At 41.5% G+C, this 19,143-nt stretch overlaps 1 protein-coding gene across 2 annotated transcripts in view; it reads right to left on the minus strand.

Annotated features, from left to right (window-relative positions):
* Positions 1-19,143, minus strand: part of PRKN (parkin RBR E3 ubiquitin protein ligase) — a 1,336,804-nt gene that overhangs the window by 837,144 nt on the left and 480,517 nt on the right. The window contains exon 4 of one of the 2 annotated variants that reach the window (XM_042987489.1): positions 3,989-4,107. In XM_042987489.1, coding sequence (XP_042843423.1) covers positions 3,989-4,107 — 119 coding nt within the window. Of the gene's footprint in view, positions 1-3,988; positions 4,111-19,143 lie in introns of both variants that reach the window. The other variant, XM_007097240.3, reaches the window with a different exon arrangement.

Consider the following 19,143-nt stretch of genomic DNA (forward strand, 5'->3'; position numbering starts at 1 on the left):
CCCTGTTCTACTATAAATTGTCAGCCACACAAAGTCCTTTCCTTTTTGTTTTTTCTCTCTTGACTACAGAAAATTCTGTAAGTTGTAGATCTTGATAAAGTTTGAAAAAATGAAACCTAAGAGTTGCCTATTCTTCCTCTCCACAAAGGAGAAATGCTTCCTCTCCACAAAGTTCAGCACCTGCCCCACCCACTGCCAAGACTTAACTTGCAGACTAGTGTGATTGCTCAGCTGTTCCAGAGAGATCTTCTGAAGGTACGACTGAGTGTGGACTTTTGTTATTAACAAAAAATCAAAGTCCTCATTTACTGGGTTGCAGGCATGTTACAGCTAGTAACAATACTAACGTTTTAGATTAAATAAGTAATCTTTAAATCTTTTCCATTTTTCCTAAATCTTTAAGTAGTTTTTTTTTTTTTGAATGGTATTTTAAGTACAGGGAAGCAGTTGGGTAATAGGACATTGATTACCAGATTTGTATAGTGAGCAATCTATCCTAGAAAAGGCTTTATAGACACACAGAAGACTTTTCATCCCTGGCATCAACATTTGTTAATTGTTTAACTTTGGGCTCATAACTTAACTTCATGGAGTCTCCTTATTAAAAACAGTAGACAATAATATTTACAGTGCAGTTCTGTCATGAGAATTAGAAAAAAAAAAGAAGTACCAGAATATAAGTGTAATGAAGGAAATCAATAAATGGTAGCAAAACAATCATAATTACTATGATTACAAAATGTCACATAGAATTTCTAAAGTACGTGAGTCTATCTTGTCAATGTGTAAAAGTTCAAATATAGATGCCATTCACTTGGCATTGCCAGATTTGTGCCCCACCATGGGCAAGATACTGTGCGGAGGGCTGAAATTCACCAGGGATGCCAACTGACAAGTTATCTGATACAAGAGGCTTAGGGATACTAATACTAGGAATATTGACAACTGGACAATTGCATAGAATGTGGAACAGAAACTTAATGTTATCTGTAATAATGGGGTTGAAATTTGAGCCTGTCAGGGGAGGAAATGATGAAAGAAAAGGCACGAGACAGCTCTAGAAAAATTTAAGAGAGGGGTTAACAATGTACAGAGTAAAAACAATGTAGGGAGAATAAAAGTCTGAATTTAATAATCAAATGTGGAGCAGTTCTAGGCACTGACAAAGTCTGGGGTGGTCATGGGAGTGGGCATCTGAGATGGGGCAGAACTCAGACCACTGGGTGCATGAGATCATCCCTCCAAGGACATGCTGGTCCAGGTGAGCGGGTGAGGGAAATACACAGAGCTTCTTGATGAGCAGGGTGGGAAGGGGATGCTTTCATTTCTTTGAAAGGAGTTAGCCAAAGTATGGACTGATTTCATGGTGAATTACATAGAAGTGTGTGTGTGTGTGTGTGTGTGTGTGTGTGTGGGTGGGTGTGTGTGTGTGTGTATGTGTGTGTGTGTTAAGTATAATAGTAAAAAAGTAACAATAAGAAAGCATTTAAGATTTCTAATTATTTATGTTGCAGCTACTGTTCCAAATACTCTTCATAGATTAATTAATCTTCCCAAGAAATAAGAAGTAGATACCATTATCCCAGTGGACAGATCTCGCCATGTTGACATAAATGGGAAATAATGAAATATGAATTCTAACCCATGTAGTACAAAGAGTCTGCAGACTCATCATCTCAGGATCCCACCATACTGCCTCTCAACAATTACTCCCTCTAAATAAGTGCTTACCGCTCACCAGGCCCTCTAAGCACCTAACGTTAATGTACCATTTAACCCATACGATACCACTTTGGTTCATGCATTTACACAGACACCGCAGGCTGTTTTTCCTTTTTGTTTTCGATTCCCCCCCCCCCCCCGATGGAGCCTATTTGTAATATGAGAAATTTCACATAAAAATCCCCATTTACAGTTTCTCTTAATTAAAAGATTGCCCACATTAAGCCAATCACTTCTTAACAAGTGGCAGGAGTGGCTTCTTGGCCTCTTCAGCCACCGTGGTCCTCACCACCCCCAATGCCCACTGCTCACCCATTCTTAAATCACCTGTCTGATCACTGGGGATATATGAGCACATGACATTTAGTGTGAATATATCTGTGCAGTAAAAATGGGGAGACTGTAGAGTTTACAAGTTTAGATCACACAGCCCGGTTCAAGCCCCTGGTCTCATAAATTCTTGTTTCCTTAATCTCTTCAAGCTTCAGGTTTCTCGCATCTAAAATAAGGTCACTGACAGTACTTAAGAGTGTTATGAAATAATTCAATTACATAATGCAGGAAAATAATGAAGCATGGATTTCAATAATAATTTGTTATTGCTGCTTTTACTAAGAACAATTGGAAGTTGGTATATTTAGGTCACATCCACCATCAGAGGCAATCAAGACTGAAGCATAGATCAAAAAAAGAAGAGGCTACTTAAAGCACTGGAAAAGGCTAGTGGCAGAGGAGAGATTCTGGTGGAAGAGAAACTTCTGTGGTATTTAAGAGAACCCATTTCACAGACAGAAGCGCTGCCTAGTGATGCCCCCAGAAAACAGTCCAGTCCAGAGAGTCAGAACAAACTTAGGATTTGTCTTCCTAAGTGGAGTTCACAGGATTCCCCTGTGGAGCTGACAGGTTGTATGATGATGAAATACTGTACTGTACTTTTGAGTGATGCCACCGTCTTCCCCAGGCCTGAGGCAGGGATCCATGATTTCTCCTTTGCTGGGTATATCCTTCATTTTCTACCATGCTGCTCCGTTAGACCCATGCCATGGGCCACCACCCTGACCCGGGCCAGTGCCCCACTGCCCACCAACCATATGAGGAGTCTATTAATTAAGCCTCTTTGCCTTCAATCTGTTACCAACACCAGTCCCAATGACAAACCATTACACCACTAATAAAGCGTTCTAAAACGTCATTTTATAAATCACCTTTATTTTTAACATTTTGCCTTGGCTCCCCATTGCCTGTGGAATAAAATCTAAATGTGGTAGCCATGGGTCGGTGGGGGGGGCGCTGTGGTCAGGAAGTACTTGTCCCCACTTCAGCCCCGGTTGCCTGAAGACCTTTGACCTTTTTAATGCCTCCTTGGCTGAGCCCTCATAGCTGCACCAACCGGAATGCCCTCTGTGCCCGCTCACATTCACATCCGCATCAACTTTGGCCAAATCCTACACAACCATCACGGGGGAGCCATGGCCTAGCTGTGCACACGTTTTATATCAGGGTTTTCTCTAGGGGGCCAGAGATAGATACGCCAGGCTCCGCAGGGCAACCAGTCTGTGCGGTAACCGCTCAACCCCACCGTGGGCACAGAAGCGGCACAGACGACACGTAAGGAAATGAGTGGCCTTCGGGTACAATTGTATCATGGAGGTCGGAGATTAAAGTTCATATAACGTCCGCGGGCCACACAGCATTCTCTTAATATTTCCTGGCCACTTAAAAATGTAAAATCCTTCTTAGCCAGTGAGCTGTGCCACACTAGTGGAGGCCACGGCAGGTGGCGGCTGGCCCAACCCACGTGCACACAGTTGTAGATCCACGACTTCCCTTTCTGCTTCCTCCGTGAGGCATAACTTAGGTTTAGCGGCCCCGAGTGCACCCGTTTTCAGTGAACCGTCCAGTGGATTTTGACACATGTACACAACCACGTTATTGTCGCACAGAACAAGACATGAAACATTTCCAGTTCCTGGCCTCTTCTAAAAGATGCCCCTGCCAAAGCCCGACACCTTTTCGCTATAAAAGCGTCTCTGTACTTCCTCTCAGTAGGCCTGGATTAGAGATATGGAAACAACAGCTCGGCACTACCTAACGTTTGACAGTAATGTTTTTAAATGAAACTTCAGATACCATTAACCATTAACGCATAGAAGAATGTCTCTTTTCTTGAGTCATGGGTCTTATTGGATTCAAAACCCTGAAAGCCGTCTCCGGAAACACACACTCATGTTTCTGGGCAGTTTCTGCCAATGCTGTAGCTCCTTACCTGGGCCAAGGTGAGCGTCGCCTGTCGGCAGGTACCACACCGCACCCTGAGTTTTCCTGGCTGTATTCTTTGACAGGGGCCTTTGCAATAAACATAAAAGCTGTTGTAAGGCGGTCTACCTGCTGGGGGGGGGGGGGGGAGGGAAAAAAAAGCAGAGGAAGTAGCTAATCAGCATTGAATCCAAATTGAGACAAATTTTTAAACGAACTCCTCGGGAGCATTTTGAAACATTAGCGGGATAAATATTCCAACGAGGATACAACAATTTAATTTAGAAAATCTAGTTTTATGCTCAAAAGAGTGAAAATCTTTTCTTCTTCCTGCCAACAGCCCTGTGACTTACTCAGCAAAGTTAGCAACCTGCTGCCAAGAGAGCCAGCCAAGAGTATTTGCCACGCGGGGAAGTTAGACGCATTCTGTGCCGCTGAGGTTTTTTAAAAGCACAGGAAATATAGGGACTATTGGAAATTTAAAGACCACTGCTCCTGAATTCTATTTCATGCTTCTTACACAGTTTGAAGGCTCTAGATTTTTTCCTCTTAAAATCTTATCTACAGGGACACGCCAGCCCATTTCTCATGATATGAGTGGCCTGATCACAGCTTCCTGGGTTTCCAGTGAAGACTTTCCAATGCACAGGCACACATAAAGTAAGACAAGAGTCCTGAGGGGCTTAACGGAACCCGGCCGCAGTGTGCAGAAATGGGCGCCTTGTGTTTCACACTTCTGTCTGGATCTACCTTGACAAATGCCTTTCAAATAACACAAGAGTAAAAGCTGGACAAAAAAAAAAAAAATCAATAACTAAACATCTCTGATCATTTCTCTCAAATGTTACCATACACACGTAGTGCTATTCTGTCCGTTAGGGGAACCTTTCCAAATAGTGTCACGATGCCATTTCTGCAAAGAACTCACTTTATTTAGAAGCATTCACTAGTAAAATAACGTCTTTTTAAAATTTATAACATTAAATAGTTCTTTGAACCTTTATACCTTACTTCTTGTTGGATAGGAATTACATAAAATGTAGTGGCATAAAAACTTTGTTTAAAATTTTACTATTATCATCAAGATCATCTAGAAATAATAAAGAATATTTTTATCATTATGAGAAAAAACATTCAGCCTCCCAAGTGCATATGGTTTATTAAAAACAATTAGTACAAGAATAATGAGAAACAAAAAGAGATCCTAAGTCTTATGCAGCCCCATTTATTTTTACTTGTTTATCAAACAACATCTGTAGACATGTTGAATTGTCATTTGTTCAGTCATCTTTACCGATTATTGTAAGTGACAACACTTTGTAACATGTAAAGCACAATAAAAATGTCAAACTTTATAATGTTAGCATTTATTAGCAATATGTTTTATAAATATTACTCTCCGGGAATTAATATGTAGCCTAATATTTAGCCTCCAGTGTGAAGGGAAGGTAAAGTATAAATATAAATATATGTTTGTATTGATAAGGAATTGTTTTTTTGACACCTCTTTGTAGCTTAGTGCCTTAACGTACAAGATACTCAAGTCTGTAGATATCGCATTGTTATCAGCAACTATAATAATTACATAAGATAGATTCATGAGGTTTATGCAGTTCAATACATGCAATGGGTAGGACCGTAAAGTTATAGAAATACCATAATAACTGACAGAATATCAGAAGACCATTTCTGTCTGACGGTTTCACCGTGTTCCAAGAAGAGCTTAGCGAGGGAGGTAGGAGCCCTTATTGTTAAAACCTTCAACAGAAATATGAACACATCCAATTTTACAATTTTTATAACCTACTGTAAAGGTTAAACAATAAGAAAAAAGGAGGAGGAGGAACAGGAGTGGGAGAAGGAGCTTAGGAAGGGAAGCCAGGTTGGCAAAGACCCTAGCATTGTCTGAAAGAGCATATTAGCAACAGCTTTGCAATAGTAAATGATGCGTCCATGAAACTAAATGGCTCTTCCTTCTCCCTCAGGGCAACAGCAACGTTTGCAATATTGTTTCAGCAAATGATAAAGGCAGGGGCAACCAGCAACCGAAAGACTGGGGACGTAACTCTTCCAGCTTTCTGTGCTGCAACCTTCACCAAAGTCCTTGAGAAGTTAGTCAGAAAATACTGCGTGCCCACGTCTGTGCCCTGGAAGCATATAAGGTGACGTGCAATCTATTACACGTGCTTCCCTGAGCCAGCTGCGAGCTGGGGATTAATAGTCAGTCCCAGGAAGATCAAGGTCAGGCCAGCCCTGGCCACGGCAAATTTCAAGCTGTTGGTTTTACGTGGTCCAGAAGTTGGGGTTTTCAGGTAAATCCTGAGATCCCCTTTTCAGGGTGGCTTCATCGCTAGTCTGGCTGCGTCACGCTATTTAAAGTTGGCAGACTTCTCTGTGTCACACCGAGGTCTGCAGTGCACAGGACAGGAGTAAGAACAAGCAACACCACGATGTGTTTTTCTGGGCAATGTTCCCATAGGGCCTGACTGAGGGTCTGAGGCACAGACTTCGGAAGATGGAACCACAACTTCTCAAGGAATGGCAAGGCGGTGTGAAGAATGCCCTGGAAAGCTTTTCCCCAGCCGCATCCCTGTCTCCAGTCAACGACGTGAATCCTTCCCCTTTCACTTCTGTCTGGCTCTTAAAATCCTTTCTCTTGCTTAATCAACTCTCCATATGGCGACCCCTTCGCTCCCTAAAATAACCAGTACAGCTTGTGATGGTGTTTATAACGTTCCCCTCTTTCTACAGAATAAAATTTCAAAACTAGAGAAATATTTCAAAAGTATTAGAAATTATATCCTTTGCTGTCATTCACCAGTTGTGAACATTTTGCCATGTTTTCAGCTCACTCCTTCTCCGTGTGTGTGTGTGTGTGTGTGTGTGTGTGTGTGTGTGTGTGCACATATACATACATACACATATACTACCCATGTATATATTTTTGGCTGAATCATTTGTAATTAAGTTGCAGACATCATGCTACTCACTCCTGAATCCTTCAACATCCTAAAACCACGGACTTTTCTCATACAAAACCGTAGGGCTCCTTGAGAGATTGGGGACACCTTACAGAACACCATCATGGTTTGCAGGCTGCGACATGGTGTGAAGCCCAAGTACCTGGGGTTCCTTCGCCAAACCATTTTCGGGGAGGCTAAATTAAGCCAAGGTGAGCAAACCTCACTGTGGGACTTCCAGAGAGTTCTGTGACTCTGTAACAGAAGTAGAGAGCACAGCACATCCCAGACTTTATCTGACCTCAGAAGCTCGCCTTTCGTGGGGCATTTTGTGAAACTATTCCTCAAAAAAAAAAAAAAAAAAAAAAAATTGGAGGAAAAAAAAATCCAGAGGAAGGATTCAACTTACTGCCTAGGGCTTGGTGTAGAGACATGAGCCACACCCCTCAAGTCTCTGAACCTGACCTTATTAGATGTTCCTGAACAGCATCTAGACAATTAAGGTCTTCCCCCTACCCCAGCTATCAATATATTTTTTATTTTTGCTTGACGATGATTATTTTATCATAAGCCCCGAGGGTGAGTCTACTGATGTAATGATTTTACAAGTAAAGTACATTCCTTTCGTTCAGAAGTTCGTTTATTTATTTATTTATTTATTTATTTATTTATTTATTTTTCTGGACAGAAGTTAAAAGCACAGCTAGCGTTCAGGGCCCTTGTCAAAGTGTGAGTCACTGTGCCCATTTAAAGCGCCCCTAGGGTTTCCTTAGCATTATCCTTTTTGTCCTTATCTTTAGTTTCTCTCTCTCATTTTGTCGAGTTAACATAATCCTCAGGCAAGTCTCCACTCTTCCTTCTCCCTCCCTGCTTCATCCAAGAAATTGCAGAAATCGTTAACAATATTTGCAACAGATCGAGTAAAACCCCTTTTTAAAGATGACATATATTATTTGCTTTGACTTTCCGAGAAACCCGCATAATGTGCATACTTCCCATTCGTTTAAATGTGTTTTAGTGGGCTTACGGCCTAACGAAGTTGTTTTAATAAGATTAATGACTACTTAAGAAAACTCATGCTGATTCTCATCAAAACTTTGCATTGACCTCAAAAGTTTCCACCGCTGGCTGTCCCAGAGAATGAGGAGTTTAATTGCTTGGATAATTTGTTTACCAGGGGAGGAAACAGTGAGAGTAACATATTCGATACCACAGTAAAATAATGTTCAGTATCAATATACTATAAAACCGCCTGTATATAATTGATTTACTGCATTTATCACAGATGATCATATTAAAATATTAAGTAGAACAGGGTGCCCAGGGGAACTTTCTATGACCAGGGAAATGTCCTACATCCGTACTCTCGCACACGGTAGCCAGCGTTTGCCTACTGAGGACCTCAAAGGGAGCAAGGGAGGACTGAGGAAGTCATCGCATCAGACAGCACAGCAGAGGAGAATAAATAACAAGGAGGGGCCTGGTCCCCTCTCTCCTTCCCGCATCAGGCCTGCGGATAACAAAACGAAGGGGGTTCTTCCGTCATAGTGACAAGTGGAATAGGCTGCTGTTAAGTGTGCTGAAATGAATACCATGTTGGCTGGTAAGAGGGGAAAAGGGGATCCTGTGAGCTTGCAGCACCACAGGGTAGACCTGGGGGCCTTGCTCGTGTCAGAGGCAGAAGACAGCTTCTTGCTCATTTCTCCCTCGCACAGGCCGCATCCCCTACACCAAGCAGAGCGAGTCTTAATGTGTGGCTGGACAGCGACTGGCCCATCTCCATGGCCATCGCCATCTTTGATCCATACCTTCAGGGTCCAGCTGGAGTGGCACTTCCTTTAAGAAGTCTTCCTTTGGCAGGGGGCGCCTGGGTGGCTCAGTCGGTTGAGCGACCGACTTCGGCTCAGGTCATGATCTCGCGGTTTGCGAGTTCAAGCCCCGTGTCGGGCTCTGTGCTGACAGCTCAGAGCCTGGAGCCCGCTTCGGATTCTGTGTCTCCCTCTCTCTCTGCCCCTCCCCCTCTCATGCTCTGTCTCTCTCTGTCTCAGAAATAAATAAACATTAATAAAAAAGTTTTTAAAGAAAAAAAAGAATTCTTCCTTTGGTTTCCCCCTAAGCATAAGACATCTCCCCAAATAATTACATCTGGGAGTATGAAAGTATCCAACTTAGTTTTACCAACTTTAAACACATGACTCATCCCACCACGACAGGACCAGCATCTGATAAGGTGGAGTCCTTGGCTGAGGCATACTTCCAAGTCTTCCTCTGACTGTTTCCATGGTGTCCAGCCTGGCACTTACCATTTCCAGCTGCTGCCTCCTCCCTGCTACAGCTTCACTTTCTGTTATGTAAACGCCAAGGATAATGTCTGCACCATTAGCTCTACTGATCACCTACAACCTGCCTGGTTCCCTCAGTTTACTCTTTCGCCTTGTCACCTAGGAGGCAACCTCAGTTTTGTTTGACTCCTACACGCCCACTGTGGAAGAGACATATGGCCAGAATTTCTGAACTTGCAACCTTGATCCTGTGACAGGGAGCTAGGCCACAGAGAATCTCCTCCTCCAATGTTTTCAGGAATTTTTGCTATTTTATTTCTGGGCAGTGGTCCTTCAGCCTGAACCAAACCACATTTGCTGACACATATGCCTCATGAGCCAGGTGCACAACAAATCTATACCAAAGGCACAAAATCAGCACCATCTCTGAAGGTGCTTGGCTCAGCTTTGCACAACCCATTTTTCCTTATGTTGACCTGAAACTATCCATCACTTCTAGTTTAATTTTTTAATGTTTCTTTATTTTTTGAGAGAGAGACAGAGACAGAGACAGAGACAGAGACAGAGTATGAGCAGGGGAGGGGCCGAGAGAGAAAGGGAGACAGAATCCGAAGCAGGCTCCAGGCTCCGAGCTGTCAGCACAGAGCCTGACGCGGGGCTCGAACGCGCAAACTATGAGATCATGACCTGAGCTGAAGTCAGGCGCTTAACCGACTGAGTCTCCCAGGCACCCCAACTTCTAGTTTAAATAACGTATATTGCGTTAGTCTAAAGCAGTTTCACATGAAATCCATTCATTGTGGACTCCCAGAATCATCTCTTCTGCATGACACCTTGCTTTGGACCGTGGAAAAGACGAGGAACGTGTCCACTTGCCTAAGCAAACTACTGAAGAAAATAATTCTGCCTCCCATTTGTCACACGCCGGTTCTACCTCCCCTATTGTTACAGCCTCCCTTTTTTTGTTGGCTGGTATTTATTTATTTATTTATTTACTTATTTACTTATTTATTTTTGTTACAGCCTCCCTTTATGTCACACTGCACTCTGTTCCGTATGTTCCGAATATCTAGTGCCAGTCCACTAGCTTAGTGGACTCAAGCTTAGTAAACACTCAGTATTTGCTAGGTTATTAAGTTCTCCCATATTTGCTAAGTTATTAAATTCTCTCCGTACCGCTAAATGATATAAAAGCTGTAGCAGGTAGGGTAGTGTGAGAACAAGATCCAGCTAAAACAGAACGTAGCCGTGATTGCAAAATATTTAGAACATCTTGCTACCAGCCGAGCTTAGTGGACTACCCACGTATCCTTCAAAATATTGGCATATCATAGTTGAAATCAACAACATGAATATCATCTTTAAGATCACAAAAATGATGACTATAAACAGAAGTAAAACAAAAAAAAAGGATGCTTGAAAATTTGTTATATAGGACTTAGTATAATTTTGAGTCTTTGAATGTTGAGGGGAAAAAATGAATTCTGAAAATACAAGTACAACTACTCTAAAGGAAGGCAGTTATTACACATAAACACATTTCATTTCCACCCTTATCCATTGGGTTATTACACCCCCACTGAACAGCCACACTATTTCACAATTTTAACAAGCCATAGTCTTAACTCCCGCAGAGCAACCAAGGTAAGACTGTGTTGTAAACAACTTCCAATTATATAACCATCCATCCCAATGTCTGCACTTTTAAAAAATGGTTAGCAATCTCTAAGGAGACTCAACTCTTAAAAGTTATAACTTAATTCTCATTTTTGTTGTGCTGGGTTTTTTAATTATGGTGTCGCACCATAACGTCATCTGGTGAGGCAAAAACTGCTGATTGAAGCTCATGCTTTTGCCTGTTCCTTGTGGTGGTGGTTGTTGCCAATTTATTTTCCCTTATTCGTTCTGAGAGTAATAACCCGATCTCCCATGGCAAGACAAAACTGCAGAACGGAGCACAATTTACGGATTAGGCTTAAACAAATAATCAGCTGGTTCAAAGCCAACCGGGGTAAATCTAGTTGCTTATTCTTCTCAGAAACGGACACTGGTAGAGTTCAAGCCGGTGCCAGGAAATTCACAGCTCTTCAGAGCCTTGAACAAACACCCATAACTCTGATTTAGATCGAATACGTGTTTGACACGACCGAGGACCGTTCACAGCTTCCTCTTTGTCTTTCGGGACATGTCCATCTAGATCCAGACGGCAGCCTTGCCTTGTCACCCTTGTTAAGTCAAGTGACCCTTGGTGTCTGGTTTTTCATATGCAAATGGAAAATGATTGCGGCCCCTAACTCATAGGCTGTTGTGAGGGTGTAAAAAAGAATTGACATAGGAGAAGCACTCAGCACAATATTTGATACACAATGAATGCTCAGCACATTTCACCAATCCTTACTTGCTCTCAAAAAATTCAGAACTCAGCTTATTTCCAGGTACTCCTACCTGTGGGCACTTAGTCCTCTTCCACAGGTGGCCACTTCCCTACTTTTATAAATGTTGATTCTTACGTATTATTTCCATCTTAAACCTACCTCTAAATTTTTAGAAATAACTGAGGTATAATTCTTTTTAAAACTGATTCAAACCCAACCACATCCTTTACAATTCACATTATGGAACATAAACCATGATAGATTTTCCTTAAATTGATTTAATGTTTGCTAGAATATTATTCCCATGAATCACTTTTTATTATAATCCAAGAGATAGAGATGGATTGTAGAAAAATTAAGAATGGAAAAAGTAAACAACTATATGGATCCAGTCTAAGGGACAGAGTTTTCAAGCTGGCTAATGCACTTAAAAAAATAAAGGGGTGCCTGGGTGGCTCAGTCAGTTAAGCGTCCGATTTTAGCTCGTGTCACGATCTCACCATTCGTGGATTTAAGCCCCGCGTCAGGCTCTGTGCTGACGGCTCAGAGCCTGGAGCCTACTTCGGATTCTACATCTCCCTCTCTCTCTCTGTCCCTTCCCCACTCCACTCACACACTGTCTCTCTGTCCCTCTCTCAAAAATAAATAAACATTTAAAAATTTAAAAAAAACTAAAGTTTTTCCAAAATAAAAAGTGTGTGTGTGTGTGCGCACGAGCGCGTGTATGTAAAATGGTACCAAAGGGGATTCAAAATGGCTTTCAAAATTTCATGTTAATGGCAGACTTGCTTATATTACTGCTTATTCTTGGAAACACAGGCATGATCATAATCATTTTACAAATGAGGAAACACAAGCTCAGAGAGGTTGAATGGCATTCCCAATAAAGCCACTGGGGTAGTCAGAGATTTGAATATAAATGCGTTTTGATTACAAAGCATACATTTGCTTCGCAACCATGTGACAGTAAACTTGACTTGGATGGTGGTTGTTACTAAATATGGTAGGGGGTTAATCCAAGTGGCCCTTGAACAGAGGTTGGCAATTTTGAACAATTTCCAGAAATCATTAGCTGCCTTACCAACCCATTTCTCTCAATTAGCACTAAAGGTTTCATGGAGATTTCCATCAGCATTTTACAGCACTGGCATTTAGCAAGAATGTGAAGGTATAGCAACTATCAATAAGGAAGAGTAAATCTCATTTTTAAGGGTTTAGCACCTATTCTAAAATTGCATGTTATAGAAGAAGTGGTAATCCATGGTATGACCTTGGAATTGATGGATTCCTTACTTTGTGTGTGTGTGTGTGTGTGTGTGTACAGAAGTGAAACTCTTCTTGCTATTAAAAAACACCTACACTTTTTAAATCTCCTTATTTTAAATATTCTAAGTGTTAGTAGAACCTGTTAAGGAAATGAAGAGTCAATGGAATGGTTCCAATTAGAGAAGACAGCAGGCAAGGCGTGGCCCTCTGCACTCCTGCATGCTTTCTTCATTTTAATGCATCTCCAATAGCCAATATAATTAGTTTGGCATAAATATTCCATTGAAGTATATTTCCAATTTTTCATTACCACTATTAAATATCCTCTTATAAATTCCAATGTTTAAAGTATCCTATTTTAATTTATCTAAGGGATACAGGAGTACTGATGCATAGGGGCACTTGCACCCCAATGTTTACAGCAGCACTCTCAACAATAGCCAAATTATGGAAAGAGCCTAAATGTCCATCAACTGATGAATGGATAAAGAAATTGTGGTTTATATACACAATGGAGTACTACGTGGCAATGAGAAAGAATGAAATATGGCCTTTTGTAGCAACGTGGATGGAACTGGAGAGTGTGATGCTAAGTGAAATAAGCCATACAGAGAAAGACAGATACCATATGGTTTCACTCTTATGTGGATCCTGAGAAACTTAACAGAAACCCATGGGGGAGGGGAAGGAAAAAAAAAAAAAGAGGTTAGAGTGGGAGAGAGCCAAAGCATAAGAGACTGTTCAAAACTGAGAACAAACTGAGGGTTGATGGGGGGTGGGAGGGAGGGGAGGGTGGGGGATGGGTATTGAGGAGGGCACCTTTTGGGATGAGCACTGGGTGTTGTATGGAAACCAATTTGACAATAAATTTCATATATTAAAAAAAAAATAAAGTATCCTATTTTGCGTATACTAAGAAAAAGTGATAAGACAAAATATGTCATGTTAATAAATCTGATCCTTCTGGGCACTGATTTCAAAAAGCTTTGGGTGGTCATGGAGACTCATAAAATCGTTACTCCTTAAAATGTGAGGAGAATTATTTTCCTTTAGTGACAGTGATGAGTGAGAAAGAGAAGGTGATGCCATCATGCTGGAAAACCAAAAGATAAAGTTATTGTCTTCTCTTAATCAAGACTGATAATATCATGAATTCATAAGCTTCCAAAAGTACACATTAGAAGCACTCGGGCTACAACTGTCTTCACAGGTGCTCAGGATGCTGGAACCATGACCGTCTTCTTGCTTCATGGAAAAGGCCTCCCAGGACCCATCTCAGCCCTGCTCATAGGTCATGACCCACCTCTGGTACCACTTCTCTTCTAATCGAAGGTCCCCGCAAGCTTAAGGTCTGTATCACCCTGAAGCACCTCATCTTCTGTGGTGGCTCCATGTGTTTAAATCAGAATTTCTGCTCCTAGAATCAGGATTTCGGTGACCACCGGTTTCCTTTCTATCCTCCACACCCACCTTCAAACTAGAACAGTGGAGTCCATTGTAGAGACTGAGCCAGTTGATTGAGAAACTGAAGAGATTAGGCAAGTCCATTTTAACTCGATATTGTAAAGTACAAGAAGGTCACTAAGTCTGTGCTGCAGGGTACGGTAACGTCTGTGCTACCTTCCAGGATTGCTGTGGCCCAGAGAAGAAGAAAAAAATCTGCTTTTTTTAGAGTGCTACAGAATCAAAGGCAGGCATATATTCCGCACCACTGCTATAAAAGGAACACTAAATTCAGAGAAATTTAGAAGGGAAAAATTACTTATTAAAGGTCAATAGAAAAAAGAAGAAATAGATTTATAATTTCTTAGGAAATATCTAGCTTTCTAAAGATGGTAAATCTTGTCTGCCTAAAGAGTCAAGTTGGTTGGGGGAAGGGAACAATAGTGGGAAGGAAATAGGGTAGTGGTCCTAAGGAAACAGGAGGATGCTAGGAACCTATAAAGATTCTATCTACTAATAACATTAACAGCAAATGTCGATGGGAACCTGACTTTATAGTAATATGTGGGAATCTGACTTTATAGTAATATGTGGGAAAATCATAAAGTGTAATCAAGACAGCCCTTACCTTAACAGCTTTAAAATCAAAGTAACACTTGCATGATCCATACATACCTTAAAGGATATTTATCAAATGCATACACAACAGAGAAGGACCCAAGTATTCTGAGAATAGCGTAAAATAAAATCAAAGACTGGGGGCAAGAATATATACTTCCAATATACAATCTCTTAGCTGGAAAGTTCTCTCATTTTCAATTCCTGAAATGACTTAGTTGCACATTCCCACAATTCCGTCTTCTATCCAGGTGCATCTGCTCACACCCCTTTTGAACCCTGAGACCTTTGGAAGACAGAGAGGAGACATCTGCCAGGATCTGCTCAGTGTCGTTAGGCAGTGAACCCCCAACATTCCATAGCACCTTGCTTCCGGTCTCAGGTATCACAGTTTATGGAAACCAAGATCTCTGGAAAAAACTAAGAAATACTTCAAGAGCGTACAAACAAAACATAGAGGCACATTGATCAAGGTGTTGATCACTTGTAAAGTCAAACACACTGTGTTTTAGCTTCATTATCTGGAGCCTTGGTACCTCAGGTACCCTACAGATGATCTGGCTGGGTTCACAGTATCAGGATCCCCGGGACAGCCATGCCAGGAGCCAGGAACCATGGTTAGCCCCTTCTCAGCAGCTCCATCGACCCCTCCCTATATCTCATGGGGCTACTTCAGAAACAGCTCCAAGTTTCTTCTCTAGTCTGCTTCCATAGTCCCCATCCTGGGTCAGGCTCTCTTTAGCAGTTAAAAGCCTCCCCTCCCCCACCAAAAAAAACAAACACTCCCGTCCTCGATTCTACTCTCCTCCGAAGCCAAGAAACTTTCCAAACTGCTAAAGGAATTGTCTTCTAAACACACATTGTACAACCTAGCTAAAAATAAATAAATAAATAAATAAATAAATAAATAAATAAATAAATAAATAAATAAAGAGATGGCATGCATTCGGGTGGATCCCAAAGGAATATCAGGCAAGGGACTTTTTATTAAAATTCATTTCCACTTTGTATTTTACTACAGAATAGGTGTCTATTGTATTCCTATAGAAATATTTTAAATTATCATTACAAAAGACAACAGTCTTAGAATACATACTGTCTCTTCAGGTGCCAAAATAATCACAAAAACTGCCATTCGCAGCCAAAATTTTTCATCACGGCCCCTCATGATTTTTTCCCAGACAACTTTACAAACTTAATTACCAGCGCCCTATGCAGTAACACAGTCAAAACACTTGTGATGTCCATGCCGTGCATCCTCAGGCCTCCGCACCTGCCTCTGGCCAGGGACCAATTCTCTCCATCAGGAAGCCACGCTCACCTCTAAAGGAGGCTGCAACGAGTGTCAAACGCCGGGTCCTTGAGAAGCCTAGCCTCCCCTTCCCCACGATAGACAGAGTGAATATCCCTCCTTGTAGCCCCTCAGCATTTGGTTCCTCTGGCTTCTTTTTCTTATTAGATTTAACATAACTACTGTTTATGTCCGCTTTTTTGTGGAGCCACAGTTTTCTAAGGAGAAGGACCTATCTTTTTCATGTTTATATCTCCAAGTTTGGCAAGCAAGTAGGGAATCAGTGGTATCTAGCCCAGTGACATATTAAACAAGCACAAATTATTTACTGAAATCATCCTATTTCCCTTACACGTTTCATTTTGGGTGTCTATGCCCTTTAATCTGCTCACTGGTGATGGGCTGACCTTGCCCACATCAGTGTGTTTCTCCCTCACTATCTTCTTAACACTTTTGACCTTTGTGATCATTTGTTTCTGTCTACTGAAGCCCTCCACCCTCAAATTACATCTGCACATGGACAGGCACAGATTGGATAAACATCTCATCCTGCTATGTTGATCATACACATTAGAAATGCGTAAGAAACTATCCTAAGAACTTGTTTTCGACGTTATAAATGAATTTTCACCAAGAATCATAAACACAGATAAAATCTTTTCAAAGCGGCACCAGTGTGACCCCCATTCCTGCTAAACTAACCGCTTGAGACTTCTTATATGATTCTCTGACATCAACATTGCCTAAAACGGTCATTCGTGTGAGAAGCCGATGAAGAAGCACTTCTCTGCCTTTTGAAATGCAGGTGTATATGCAATGTCATCGCTGCATTATCCACCACGTGCACCAGGTCATAACCCTGTGTCAGGTGTGGTGTCTATCGTCAGATGCGTGTCTATTGTCCTTGTGGGTTTCCCTGTTTCCTTCCCTTGTCCTCTGGCCCAGAGCAATTTACTAACAGGTCGTTCCGTCTTTGTACTCTCTAGAACCTATCAATTCTCCAAATTGCTTTCAGATTACTTTTCCTAAAGTAAATCTTTGATCACAGCATTCTCCTTAAATGCCTCCTCATTGTCTCTTGCATGAGATTCAAACTCTTTTGCTTAATAACCTCAGTGCCTCCACTGTTTGCATGTCATGTATGTGCCATCTTCACTGTCCCCTGCTTCTCTATGTTCAGGCTACACTGCGCCCTCGCAAGACACCTCCTTTCCTCTCTCTGCCAGAGGACTTATCTAAAACTTGGAAACAAGGCAGAAAATGCGGGCGGTGAGTCCTTTCAACCTCATGGGGGCAAAAGCCATCCAAAGGTTTTCCAGAGCAGTACGACAGGACCTTCTCCAATGTTGGAAATGTTCCAGGTGTGCAACTCACTAGGCAGCCACGGGTCCCACGTGGCTATTGAGCCCGTGGAGCGTGGTGAGTGCACCTGAGGAAGTAATTTTTTAATACAATTTATATTTAGTGAAGTTACACATAAATAGCCAGGAGTGGCCAGTCAGGTCTAGGGGAATATATTTAATGTTAATATTGATTAAAGGTCTCAGACTTAGTGAAGTTACTTGTCATTTGTAGATTTTTGTCCAGTAGATTATAATTTCTGTAAAAACCCTAGCAGGAGCTATCTCTGAGTTAGTACGCAATAAATATCCACCTTTACTCCTTCCTCTCTACTCTGCTTACAGATCTAAAAAGGCATCATTTCTCCCTATTTCTACACACCCTAATCCCCCTTCCCCATAATCTTTTGAAGCCCAAATGTACCACCTCCTCCAGGAAGTCTTAACTAATTCATCCATCAAATGTAAATCCTCTCAATTCCCACTCCATTTTATTTACATTTGATTCCTGATACTTAAGTCATTTTCTATCCACCACATCCCATGGGTATTTTTATCAACCCCATTCGACTTTAGAATTTTGAGGGTAGAGACTACCTTTCACTACATTCATTTCTTCTCTGGGTCAGTGAATAGATAATAGCAAATATATGGGGGAAAGTCAAATGACTGGATTTAAAACTGATGCTGAGGTATCAGGACAGTCTTTTTACCTTGCAAACGATAAGATCACAATACACTGACCGTAAAATAACTTAATCTCTGAAACAATATAATGAGGAATGTTCTCCCAGACCCATTAAAATGACAGGCAGGTTGATAATTATTTTTACAATGTCGGGATTCCAAAACAAAATGTTTCTCAGCTCCTGTTATTTGGCAATGCTAAATGAATGTTGTCAAAAAGATTAAACATAAATTGGTTATAAATCTTCATTTAACTACATTGCGTAGGGAAGGTTCCATTACAACAGCCATGTTTGTGTCAGTGTTAAGAACAGGGACTCTTATTTTAATAGTATTAAGACTTGCTGAAGTTCTTGTTTATTCTACAGAACAGGCTTTGGATTTAGGGATGATGCCATTGATGGTCATCACTGAATATATGAGAAAGGCTGAAAAAAAGCTGAGGGCAATGAACTGGACCTTCTGGACTCCAAATGGACAGCATGGCCTTTTCCCAACAGCTGAAGTCACCATTTGCAGGGTGCACTGTCATTGCCTGAAAGGTACACTCACTTTGCTGACCAGATTTTTCACACAATTGAAAAACCTGATTTCAGAAACAGTCCTTTTTCAACCCAGTTTGACTGACTTTTTAGGCAATGATCCGTGGTTTGATCACCTGTCCAAACCACCTGGTGGCTTGAATGGGATCGACTTACAATCTTGCAAAGGGGCTCTCTGAGGCACCATAGCCACCCTTGAACTTTGAATTGTGCTGTCATGTGGCCACAGAAGCCTGATGAACATCCTCTCCCTGACTTACCAAGCTAGTCATTACTGAATGATGAGGCCAGGCTGCATGGCTATCATGGTAGGAGCCAGCAAAATCTTACTTCAAGATGAAACTCTTCTTTTGGTTATGGA

The sequence above is a fragment of the Panthera tigris genome, chromosome B2, assembly GCF_018350195.1.
Source record: "Panthera tigris isolate Pti1 chromosome B2, P.tigris_Pti1_mat1.1, whole genome shotgun sequence".
NCBI lineage: Eukaryota > Metazoa > Chordata > Mammalia > Carnivora > Felidae > Panthera > Panthera tigris.